The sequence below is a fragment of the Malaclemys terrapin genome, chromosome 12 (assembly GCF_027887155.1).
Source record: "Malaclemys terrapin pileata isolate rMalTer1 chromosome 12, rMalTer1.hap1, whole genome shotgun sequence".
In the NCBI taxonomy this organism is placed as follows: domain Eukaryota; kingdom Metazoa; phylum Chordata; order Testudines; family Emydidae; genus Malaclemys; species Malaclemys terrapin.
In genome coordinates, this window is record NC_071516.1 from 30,172,632 (window position 1) to 30,185,407 (window position 12,776).

The 12,776-nt window shown below is 43.4% G+C and overlaps 1 protein-coding gene across 3 annotated transcripts in view; it reads left to right on the plus strand.

Moving 5' to 3' along the window:
* Positions 1–12,776, plus strand: part of TRPC4AP (transient receptor potential cation channel subfamily C member 4 associated protein) — a 56,520-nt gene that overhangs the window by 37,347 nt on the left and 6,397 nt on the right. For all 3 annotated transcript variants that reach the window (XM_054045266.1, XM_054045267.1, XM_054045268.1), the window contains 7 exons: positions 197–298; positions 2,336–2,419; positions 2,932–3,022; positions 3,562–3,702; positions 4,264–4,372; positions 4,794–4,906; positions 5,139–5,345. In XM_054045266.1, coding sequence (XP_053901241.1) covers positions 197–298; positions 2,336–2,419; positions 2,932–3,022; positions 3,562–3,702; positions 4,264–4,372; positions 4,794–4,906; positions 5,139–5,345 — 847 coding nt within the window. The remainder of the gene's footprint in view (positions 1–196; positions 299–2,335; positions 2,420–2,931; positions 3,023–3,561; positions 3,703–4,263; positions 4,373–4,793; positions 4,907–5,138; positions 5,346–12,776) is intronic.

A 12,776-nucleotide genomic window follows, 5' to 3' on the forward strand; every position in this document is an offset into this window, starting at 1 on the left:
GGCTGCATAAATAAATGTCTGTTCCCATCTTTCCAGTTTCACAAATAACTTAGCCACACTGTCTTGTTTGGCTTGGAGTTGCACATTGCAGATGCAGTACATATAACTAGCAACATTACATAAATCATGAATTAAGGAAACAAATGGATGTGCTCAGCCTCACTTTTCCTTTTTTCTCTCAATGATTTTTTTTCAGGAACAAGTATCTTCTGTTAAACAGCCAAGAACTTAATGAACTGAGTGCAATCTCCCTCAAAGCCAACATCCCTGAAGTAGACGCAGTTGTCAACACAGACAGGTAAGGAGAAGGTATAGGTTTTGTAGCCTGCTATTTCAAGCTCTCTTAAACTCTGAATGTTTGGTAAGTACTTATACTAGAGGTTTTATTTTATCTGCTCTGTTTGAAATCCTCCATGAAGCCCCGTTCCCTTAACTTCAGCAATAAGTTGCACTAACAAAACCACTAGGAAATGATGGAAATGCAAAGAATTGCATTTTCCATATATCACATGTGAAAGAAGCTAGGTGAAATTGCCACATCAGGATCAAATAGTGTTGCTCTATAAGGCCATTGCATTGCCAGATGGAGAACCAGATCCTTCAAAGGAAGAAATAGCTACCCCTATTTTCATAGTAATGACTAGCTGACCTCTTAAAATGTACTTTATACTCTAAAAAGAGGCTGTGATAATGGCATTATGGAGTTTGACGTTTGTGTCCATGATCTCCATGTTGTATGCTTTTCTACCTGCCAGACTCACAAACTGGGTGTTGTGAAGCAAGCTGGAATCTTTCTAGCTCATGAATAGCCACCAGTAATATTTTGCAGTTGGGATTTAGGCCTGGCCTACACACACATTACGTCAATTTAACTAAACTGATTATTTCACTAAACTGATTTAGAAGATATGAGTACCTGCCAAAGGGGTTCGATTTTAAAAGTGGCTAATAACCAAATTAAGCTAAATTGACATAACATATGTAAACCCATTTGAGTGGCCCCACAAAGGTGTTCTACGATACTGATCTGGTTAAATCAATATGACTTCTGAAGACAAACCCTTGGTAAACAGTTCTCTTCATGTGCTAGACAAAAGAATCCAGCTCACTCCCTCTGCAGGGCTCGGAAGACAAAGCCAACAAACATATTTGGGTCACTAAACCCTACAGCTAATGTTTCAGACCAGGGAGCTGGTGTGAGTGGAAAGGTGCCATTGGCTTTGAAAAGGAATCTCTGGCACATGATGGGATTTCCCAGTTCTTAAATGTTGCCAACTTCCTCATTATCTGCCTTGTTGGTGAGAATCCACCACCGGTGTTGACCAGATCCTCTCTTCCTGAGCACTGCTGCTGTTCCGGCCCTGCTTCAACCATTCAGAGGGAAATGCTGCCCTGTGTTGTACGTGTGCTAGAAGGAAGAGGGGTGAGGCCACAGATAACCTCTTCCATCCTGTGTAATTTGCAGAGGAACCTTCCCTATTTTCTTATAGCACTAGTAAGGGGAGCCTGCTATCCCACAGCCAGTGCCCTCCTTTGTGAAAAGCTCTGTTCTGTAGGCTCCAGGCTGCATCCAGGACCTTAGCTGGCAGTGACCAGCATGGACCAATGGAGCAGTCATGCTGCCTATCTTTTTGAACAGTAGAAAAACCCTAAACTATCTTGCCCTACACCTGCAGGTTGGCTCATGGTCTAAGCACATGAACAGAACCATTCCATTTCCTGCCCTTATTGTTTTCAGGTGCCACGCCCTTTCTGAATAAACACAGTTTTTCTGGCAGCATATCTGCATATACCGCCTGCATAAATACATCTCCCAGTTGTGTCAAGGTGCTGTTCGTGTGTGTGCTTCAGTTTGGTGGGTTTTTCCTGCGGAGACTAACAACTTATTTAGGCCGCTGCCTCAGTCTGAATTCCGATACAAAAATGTTGTTGTGCTTGCTGAACCAAACTCTCCTTTCTACAAATGTGTAGTGAGACCCAGCCCCCTCCATTCTCATTCAAAACTGTCAGGCCTGCTGCTGCTCCTGATCACAGTGCTCACACTTCTTTTGTATTTGGTAATGTTTCAACAAAAATGCTTTGTTTGAAACTTCCTTGAAAGCCAGTTACACTGCAGCTCTTGAAGACTGCAACATCAGAGCTACATGGGAGCCGTTGTCATCCATTCTTGCGGGCAATGTGAAATGCTCATGCATGACATTGCTGTGTGATACTGGACTCTTCATATTAAGCTTTGTGAGTAGAATGTAGCTTCATCTCCAGAAGTATGCTCTGTAGTGACCTGCTTTTGCCATCCTTCCACTCATATTTGTAATATTCCCCCTGCATTCTTTAGAAGTCTAGTCTGCGATGGAAAAAGAGGTTTGTTAACCAGGCTACTACAGGTCATGAAGAAGGAACCAGCTGAGTCCTCTTTCAGGTGGGTTCCATTTACATTGATGTATGTGGTTTTTTTGGTGGGGTGGGAAGACTTGCTAGTCTTCAGAGTTCATGACTGCTGAAGTATTTTATTATCCATCGTGAGAAGACTTAAAATGTTCTGATTTGGTTTCTCTGGCAGCGTGAGTGGAATAGAGTGACTATTCTATGGAATTGCTTTACACTGCTTCACTTTGATGTTGAAACTAAATGGACAGGGAAACTTAGTTTAGCCTGAGATGTATACCTCTACCCCAATATAACATGACCCGATATAACACGAATTCGGATATAACACGGTAAAGCAGTGCTCGGGGGGGAGCCTGTGCACTCCAGTGGATCAAAGCAAGTTCGATATAACTCGGTTTCACCTATAACACAGTAAGATTTTTTTTTTTTGGCTCCCGAGGACAGCGTTATATCGAGGTAGAGGTGTATGTGGTAAAGTAACTTTTCCCAATGAGCTGTTATAGCCTTGTTGAATTAGTAAAACTTCATTTATATTTGTCTCAGGTTTTGGCAAGCAAGGGCAGTTGAGAGTTTTCTACGAGGTGCCACTTCCTATGCAGACCAGATGTTCCTGTTAAAGAGAGGACTCTTGGAGGTAATAACCTAGATATCGGCTCTGGCACAAATACACTGTAACAAACTTAGCATGTATCTCCATGGGAATCCGTGGGTTTAATTTTTAAGAAAATCCAGGAAGCTTAAAAAATGGGTGCTAGAATTCACTGCAGCAAATAGGCAGACATATCTAATGCAACACCTTTGAGAGGTGTAGCTCTGGTTTCAACAACAAGATAAACTTTTAAGGGTGTGATCGCATTTGGTAAATCTGTGATTATAGAAACCTAAAATATTGTACGTGATCATAGTTGTTAGGTTTGGTTAAATCTAACTCTGGGAACTGGTACAGGTACTTACAGTATCCAGATTTTAAGTGATTTGTATCTACCTTAGATTCAGATCTTAGATACTCCATTTGTGGGTGCTATGGAAAAAATCACCTGATTTACCTACTCTTAAAAGAATGAAATGTGGATAAACTTTTTGAAGCAGTAATTGGATCACAAGCATTTGAATCTGAGTTTACTGGTGACTTAGGCTAAAATGTGGTGGTAACACACTTTCCTTTCTTGCCAGCATATTCTCTACTGCATTGTTGACAGTGAGTGCAAATCACGGGATGTGCTTCAGAGTTACTTTGATCTGCTGGGAGAACTGATGAAATTCAACATTGATGCTTTCAAGAGGTTCAACAAATATATCAACACAGATGAGAAGGTAAATCTCTTTTTAAAAAAAAAAAAAAAAAAAAATCCAACCACCCTGCTCTGTGCCAAATACTAGGTGCAGTGTTGTGATGTACATGGGTTAATTTGCCCCTTTCCTTTTTCTGGGCAGAAGCAATTTATAATTTGGGGATTGGGAGCTCATAGTTACCTCTGAAATGAACGGGGCATTTGTACTTCTGAGGTACTGTTTGAGGTAGTCTACAGACTTGGATGCACAAACCCTGTTCAGAACGTGACATGGCATCACTTCAAGCAGTGTGGCTAGAAACTTAGTCCCTTAAAACAAAAGCTCAAATTCATGAGCACAGTTATGCAGTAACTTTTCCAAAGGCCATTTGCATGGTCACATAATTGTACTCATCACAGGGCCTTGTTTGCAGACCTACCTGCAGTGGGCAGCTAATCCTAATTACTGTTCACGCCATGGGTAATATCCAGCTTGTTAGCCATATACAATCCTCTCAAAGTGTATGAAACTCTGCTCCACAAGTGCCTACCACTATAGAGTATATCACTTTTGCAAACGTAGCACTAAAATGTCTGTCTTTAGTTTCAGATCTTTTTGAATCAGATCAACAGTTCGCTGGTTGACTCGAACATGTTGGTTCGCTGCATTACATTGTCTCTGGACCGATTTGAGAACCAGTCTGATATTAAAGGTAAAGGAAGATTTGGCAGCTCTTTGAGAGATTACAGTCAGGCTTTAAAATCCTTAGTAGGAGTGTGTCTCAGATGCATGACTTAGCCCATGTACTTACTGGATGTGAGCACCAGTTCTTATTGCTGTGCTACCCACGTTGTCAGCTGGGATGGCCTTCAGCTGCAGATCACCCAGCAGTAAAAGAACTCTGTGGCTGAAGACAATCTGTCCTCAGGACAACCATCTTTTTTCAACCAGAAGTCTCCCTTGGCTCTGTTCAGAGAGAAGCACAACCTGTCTGCAGCTCTGAATACAATGCCCAGTCTTGCATTAGGTTCAGGAGTTACTGTCTTCCATTTACATCCAGTTTTTAAGTGACGGTTTCATTCTTTTGGTATCTAAACTCTGCAAATCTAATAATCTGGTTGTCTTCCCTATAGTTGCAGAAGTCTTGTCAGAGTGCCGCCTGTTATCATACATGTCTCAGATGTCCATGAGAATGTCCTTCCTTTTCCGCCTCATTAATATTATTCATGTACAGACACTCACACAGGTAAAGAGCTGACATTAAAATATGATCACTGTAATCATTCATTATGTGTATTAATGGGTTTGGGGGTCTGACTTCTTTTCAAGACGTGCTTGTCTTCACTGTGCACTAGGAGTTTAGAAGCATTTATTTTGGATAGATTTGGACCCTAAATGAATTCTGTGTCTTCATTTCATGGAATACTTGATCTCTGCATTTTTCTGTAACTTGATTTCCCATGTCTCCTTTATTTTAGGAAAATGTCAGTTGTTTGAACACAAGCTTAGTTATCTTAATGCTGGCCCGAAGGAAAGACAAGTTACCCTTCTACCTGCACACACTGCAAGAGATGGAATATACGGAAAAATACCCAGGGTTCATCCTGAACAACTTTCACAGTCTCCTGCGATTCTGGCAACAGCATTACCTCAACAAGGACAAAGACAGCACCTGCTTAGAAAATGTATGTTTGATCTCCTGCTGCCCTAGGGGAGAACCATGGTATTCTTAGTGGGCCAGCTTGCACAAATGGAGAAATGAGAAGTTTTGAGGGAAGTAAGGAAATGGAACTTCCTAAAGTGCTTTTATAGTGTCTTAGCAATTCAGTGCCAGGATGCACATGATCAGAAGAGTGTGAGGCAACTGTAGGGCTTGGATCTGTTCTATCCTCTGATCAGATCAGAGATGGCACTCTGGCCAGATTCCTGAGGAGTCAGTGCAGAATTGTTCCCTAGAAAGTGTACTGTTCTAGACCTGTGCCATAAATGTCGCAAGCAATGGGCTTCTGCCACTTTCCTTGGGGGGCAGGAAGGGGTGTGTGTATGTGAGGAGCCATTATGCAACTTTCATAGATTTCAATATCAGGAAGGTTTTCATACTATTCAGCCCAGCTTTTCCCTAACTTATGCTAATGCACCTGTCTGTCCCACATGGTCATGCTTGCCCCACGGATAGCCAAGCGATTCAAATACAGCTCTCTTAAGCTTTCACTTTAACACAGCCCTTCCTGCTCATTAATCTGTTGGTGGTTCTCTTCTCTTAACTCCCTCTAACTTGTCAATATCTCAGTGTTAGGATTGTACGGGTTAACATTCCAACACTAAAAGTAAATGATGCTCCTCTTCAGTGGCTTAGAAATCCTGATCCCTTAACAGTCTAAATGGAACTTTTCCTTGCCCCTTTGTATCTGTACCAAGTACTGTAATGTGCCCTGGCTGGAGAAGCAGCTGAATTGTCCTGTCACCTTGGTGGCAGTAGTCATTGGTAGCTTGGACAGTCCTGAAGGGACTAGCCCCATCTCAATAGCTTTACTTACAGAAAATCCTGTCTTAATTGGATCAAACGCCGGGTAGGTTCAACCACTTTAGGTGTCCAAAGTCTTCCTGATATTTAGTCTAATATTAAATTAAGCCTTAATTTTCCTTGTGCTCAATTTCTTTCCATTAGTCTCATGTTGGCTTCCCTGACCCTTTGTATGACACCTCGCTTCTCAACCTCCATGCCATCAATGCCATTTATATTTTTCCTAAGCACTATGTGTAAATGATTCTTTTTAAATCATGTACACAAGCTAAACTCCTCTATAATAGAGGTTGGAGGAGTGTTCAAAACAAGTCTAAAATTCAGCATTTGTCTATCAGCTTTGACCCAACCCAAGACCCATAGATATCTCCATTAGGGCTATCAAACTATTAAAAAAATTAATCGCACTGTTAAACAATAACAGAATACCATTTATTTTAATATTTTTGGATGTTTTCTACATTTTCAAATATATTGATTTCAATTACAACACAGAATACAAAGTGTACAGTGCTCCATTTATATTTATTTTTATTACAAGTATTTGCACTGTAAAAAACAAAAGAAATATTTTTCAGTTCACCTAATACAAGTAATGTATTGCCATCTCTTTATCATGAAAGTTGAATGTACAAATGTAGAACTATCTACAAAAAAAACTGCATTCAGAAATAAAGCTGTAAAATTTTAGAGCCTAACAAGTCCACTCAGACCTACTTCATGTTCAGCCAATCACTCAAAAAAACAAGTTTGTTTACATTTGCAGGAGAGAATGCTGTCCACTTCTTGTTTGCAATATCACCTGAAAGTGAGAGCAGGTGTTCTCATGGCACTATTGTAGCCAGCCTCGCAAGATATTCATGTGACAGATGCGCTAAAGATTCATATGTCCTTTCATGCTTCAACCACCATTCCAGGGGACGTGCGTCCATGCTGATGATGGGTTCTGCTCGATAACAATCCAAAGCAGTGCAGACTGATGTATGTTCATTTTTCATTATCTGAGTCAGATGCCACCAGCAGAAGGTTGATTTTCTTTTTTGGTGGTTCAGGTTTTGTAGTTTCCGTATTGGAGTATTGCTCTTTTAAGATTTCTGAATGCATGCTCCACCCCTCGTCCCTCTTAAATTTTGGAAGGCACTTCAGATTCTTAAACCTTGGGTGGGGTGCTGTAGCTATCTTTAGAAATCTCACATTTGTATCTTCTTTGTGTTTTGTCAAATCTGCAGTGAAAGTGTTCTTAAAACGAACAACATGTGCTGGGTCATCATCCGAGACTGCTATAACATGAAATATGTGGCAGGTAAAACAGAGTAGGGGACATACAGTTCTCCCTCAAGGAGTTCAGTCACTAATTGTCATCAGCATGGAAGCATGTCCTCTGGAATGGTGGCTGGGGCATACAAATGTTTAGCATATCTGGCATGTAAATACCTTGCAATGCTGGCTACAAAAGTGCCATGCAAATGCCTGTTCTCACTTTCTGGTGACATTGTAAATAAGAAGCGGGCAGCATTATTTCCTGTAAATGTAAACAAACTTGTTTGTCTTAGCGATTGGCTGAACAAGAAGTAGAACTGAGTGGACTTTTAAGATCTGAAGATTTACATTGTTTTGTTTTTGAGTGCAGTTATGTAACAAAAAAAAAATCTACATTTGTAAGTTGCACTTTCAGGACAGAGATTGCACTATAGTACTTGTATGAGGTGAATTGAAAAATACTATTTCTTTTGTTTTTACAGTGCAAATATTTGTAATAAAAAATAATATACACTTTGATTTAAATTACAACACAGAATACATTATGTATGAAAATGTAGAAAAAATCCAAAATATTTAACAAATTTCAATTGGTATCCTATTGTTTAACAGCACAATTAAAACTGCAATTAATCGTGATTAATTTTTTAAATCGTAAATATATTACGGTATTAAATATATTAAATCGGCAATATACAAAAATCTGTAGGAGAACACTTAAACCTCCCTGGCCACACAATAGCAGATGTAAAGGTAGCCATCTTACAGCAAAAAAAACTTCAGGACCAGACTCCAAAGAGAAACTGCTGAGCTCCAGTTCATTTGCAAATTTGACACCATCAGATCAGGATTAAACAAAGACTGTGAATGGCTATCCAACTACAGAAGCAGTTTCTCCTCCCTTGGTGTTCACACCTCAACTGCTAGCAGAGCACCTCACCCTCCCTGATTGAACTAACCTCGTTATCTCCATACTGATTTATACCTGCCTCTGGAGATTTCCATTACTTGCATCTGAAGAAGTGAGGTTCTTACCCATGAAATCTTATGCTCCCAGTACTTCTGTTAGTCTTAAAGGTGCCACAGGACCCTCTGTTGCTGTTTACAGATTCAGACTAACACGGCTACCACTCTGATTTTTAAAACATGATTAACTCTTAAATCAATCACGTGAGTTAACTGCAATTAATCAACAGCCCTAATCTCCATGAAAAGGAAGTAAAATATCCAATGGGAAACTTAACAAGCAAACATCCTCTGCAGTATCTAACCTGACATCCACACTTCCTGCAGGTGAATGAGAGAGAGATTAGAAATGACAGGCTATAAATAGATATGACCCTGACCATCTGGGTTGCTTGCTCGGATGAGATAAAATGTAAACAGCATATATCATGGATGTAAATTAGTGTTCTTGGCAGCATGGTGGCAAGTTGTTCAACACTTCCTATTATAAGACCCTTTTTTCCAGTGACTCGTAACATTTTTGCAAGACTTCTAACTGTTTGGGCTGAAATTTTTCATGCCAGGTGTCTGTCTCAGGCTGATTTTCTTTGGGAGAACTTCAGCCAAAAAGGTTTAGCCATTTCTGAAAATGAGCCTAGGGGATTTTTTTTTCCCCTCGTGTTAAAGTCCCAGTGACCCTTTTCCTCTCAAAAGCTTAGGGCACCCATGCTTTAGAGCAGGGACTTGAAGTTTGGCAGTAGGCTGGTCTTTGTGTCAGGGATGTGCCTTTTGCCATTTCTGTGAAAATGCACCAAAATCTGGTTATATGTTTTTGGGGAAAAAAATCAGTTCACACTTGAGCAATAGAGACTGTAGATTTTAGCAGCTATAATCCTGCAAGACTTCCCCTGCATTTGCGGTTCCTGGCTGCTGTGGGCCCTGCCAGTTCCAGGCATCTGAACTGAAAGCAGGGAGGAAGCCTTTCCTCTCTGGTGCTCTCAATAACCCCCTGCTGTGCCCAGGAAATTAAGGGGGGGAGGCTGCCTGATGGCTGCAGAGGACCTAGCTGGACAGGTGGGAGTGGTTGGAAATAGATGGTGGCAAGGAGTCTAGTGAGGAGGGGGAAATCCATAGAATGTCAGGGTTGGAAGGGACCTCAGGAGGTCATCTAGCCCAACCCCCTGCTCAAAGCAGGACCAATCACCAACTGGGAAATTGCGATTGGAGGCTGGTGGGGATGGGGGGGAGGAGGGAAGGGAGCTGGCGGGGCATCTGGGTCTCTGAGCCTGGGGGAGGAGACTGATCAGATGTGAAGCCATGTGTATGAGTGTGGGAAAGAGACCCAGACGAGATGGGCAGAGACTGGAACAAGGAGGGTGTGTGAGAGAAGAATGACATTGGATGAGGGAGGTGGGGATGGGGAAATGTGGGTTGGGGGCACAACTGGAAGCCAGGGTATTGTGGAGGGAGGGAGACAGATTGGATGGGGAGCCAGGGGACAGAGGAAACTGGGACTGGCTGGGGATAAGGGGGTGGGGACACTGGGATGGAGGAGAACAGAGGGTTGAAGTTAGGACTGGCTCAGCAAGGAGACTGGGAACAGATCTGAGAAGCCTGAGGAGTTGAGACTGGAACCGGCTTGGGACAAGAAGCCGGGGTAGAGGAAGAGACAGGACTGGGACAGCTTGAAGAGGACTGGGCAAGAAGGGATATTTTAGAACAGGGGTTCTCAAACTGGGGGTCAGGACCCTTCGGGGTCGCAAGGTTATTACATGAGGAGGTTGCAAGCTGTCAGCCTCCACCCCAAACCCCACTTTACCTCCAACATTTATAATGGTGTTAGATTAAAAACACTTTTTTATATATTTATAAGGGGGGGTCACACTCAGCGGCTTGGTATGTGAAAGGGGTCACCAGTACAAAAGTCTGAGAACCCCTGTTCTAGAGCACACTCCCTTCCGCTGCCTAGATTGGAACCCAAGGTTCTCGAGTCTCTCTATCCCGCTGCTGTCAGCATGTGTCTATGAACCTACTGGCCAAGTGTCCCATCCACCAAGTGCTGGTCCACAAACTATTCCTGCTCCCAGTTACTCTGTCCTCCAGCAGCAGAGCTCTGGGCGGGGATCTAAAGGCTCCAGCCCTGCTGATTGAACTCTGGGGGTGTCAGTATTGAGGACACATGATGAAATTTGGTTTTTGGTTTTCTTTAAAAATATATATATATGAAATTATCCACGTAAAAGCTTAAAAATGAAGTTGCAAAGTCAAGCACTCAAAAGATAGGAAAAGCCAGGATGAAGGTTGTTGGTCCAACCTTTACATGGCCCTCTTGTGCATATGCATTGATACTCTTTCAGTACATGATCACATACTATTTTTTCCCCACTGGACTCCTGCCTCGTTCAGCACAGAGGCAGGACCTCCTCTGGGAATGAGTCAGGGTTGTGTAGTGAAAGAGGCTGTTGTCTGTGGGATCCTGCTTCATTTGTGGCAGACGTGGGAAGGTGTGATGCATCCTGGGGGTGCCCAGGGCTGCGAGGCACCTTGCTGCCACCTGCCCTTAGCCTGAGGAAGTGTTGTCTGTGCCTGCCAACGGTCAGCCCCCTGTCTCCACCAGCAGCAGGCAACACAAGCACTCCCCTCTCAGCCTAGGCAGGCTCTGCTGTGCTTGTGCAGGTAAGCAACAGGCACACTCCAACTCCTGAGTATTCCAAGCATCCCCATGCGATGTCCAGCCCCTGCTCCACTGGACGCTCACAGAATTACCAGACCTGCTGTTCCCAAAGGAACAGTACAAGTGTCGCGGAGTATCGGGGGACTCAGGGCCCTGCACCCCCGGCTTTCTGCGATTCACTGCGACTCTCAGCCAGCCAGTAAAGCAGAAGGTTTATTTGGATGACAGGAATGCAGTCCAAGACAGGTCTTGCAGGCACAGACAACAGGACCCCCTCAGTTAGGTCCATCTTGGGGTCCCAGGGCATTCCAGCCCAGCCCCCCTTGGGAGGTCAGAGCCATCTCTGCCTCTCAGCCATCTCTCCAGCCTGCCTCCCCCACTCTCGCTTCAGCGACCCCCCCACAGCCTTTGTTCAGTTTTCCGGGCCAAGGTATCACCTGGCCTTCAACCTCTTCCTGGGTTCTCATGTTACACACTCAGGTATGCGCCCTCGGGCAGTCTACCATCCCGCAATGCAGACTATTCCAGCCACACTCCCCTGTCAGCATTCACAGACCACAGTAAGAACAGGCCCAGTTCTTTACAACAAGCCCAGCTTACTAGTTACCCCTCAGGACACAGCTCCGCTTCACATGCAGCACTGACGCTTGCTTTCTTTATAAACAAATCTGTTTGTTTAATAAAGAATAGTGGGTCAAAGTATAGCAAACAGAAATGCTGGGATCAGAGTTACACATACAGTAAAATAATAACACACCTTCTAGAGCCTAAAACTGACCGAGAAGATGCCCTCTTGTCTAAAAAGATCCTGCTTACCTAAAGTCCTCCTCACAGCTTTTTCAACCTGGATGGCTGAGACCCTCTTTTCATAAATCCAACCCTGCTGGCAGCTTGCCTCCCCTGAGAAAGGGTGCCAGGGCATCTTTCTGCACCTTTAGGTACACTGGGCCACCTGTAAACAGCATCATCATTCCCAACCCTGTTAATTTCTTCTCCTCACATGCAAATAGACTCCCATTGGAAGACACAATGGTCAGCCAGAGAGAGAAGTGTCTCCCACCTCCTGTCTGGTGGAACCTGTCTTAAGGCGTGTTATCTCTGGGTGAGCTGCCATTAACTGCCTGGTTTTAAGAACATAATTTTCTATATAATACATAGGCACACACCCACTTTGCAGTGATTTAAGATGATCGCTGTGACAGGCTTTCAGCACAAACCATACATGGCCTTTTTGTTAAACTTGTATGTAAATACCAGACCCCTGAGGACCCCTGTAAGCCTTATGCACTCCTGTGCCCCGTGCCCCTTGGCACCGAGAGGCCCTTGGGTCACAGAAGGCGTGTAGTGAATGAGGCTGGGCATTGCAGAAAGAGCAAGGCCAATCTCATGGTTAAAGCAGTGGGAATTGTATTCTCTCTGCCTCTACCACTGAGTTCCTGTGTGGTGCTGGGCAAGTCCCTTAAATCAAACCTGTCACAGGGATGTCACTAACTGTGATCCTCATTTTCTGTGTTCCCAACTTGAAACGCTGATGCCTGATTTTCAGAAGTGCTGGGCACTTGCAGCTGCAGTCGCTGGGAGCTGTGTTTGACTACATGAAGTGCTATACAATGCTGAGCACTCTGAAAAATCAGGTCCTCCGTGTCTCAAATTGGGCATCCACAATTACTGGAGGATTTTTACCTTAATCTCTCTCTCTATACCCCATCTGTA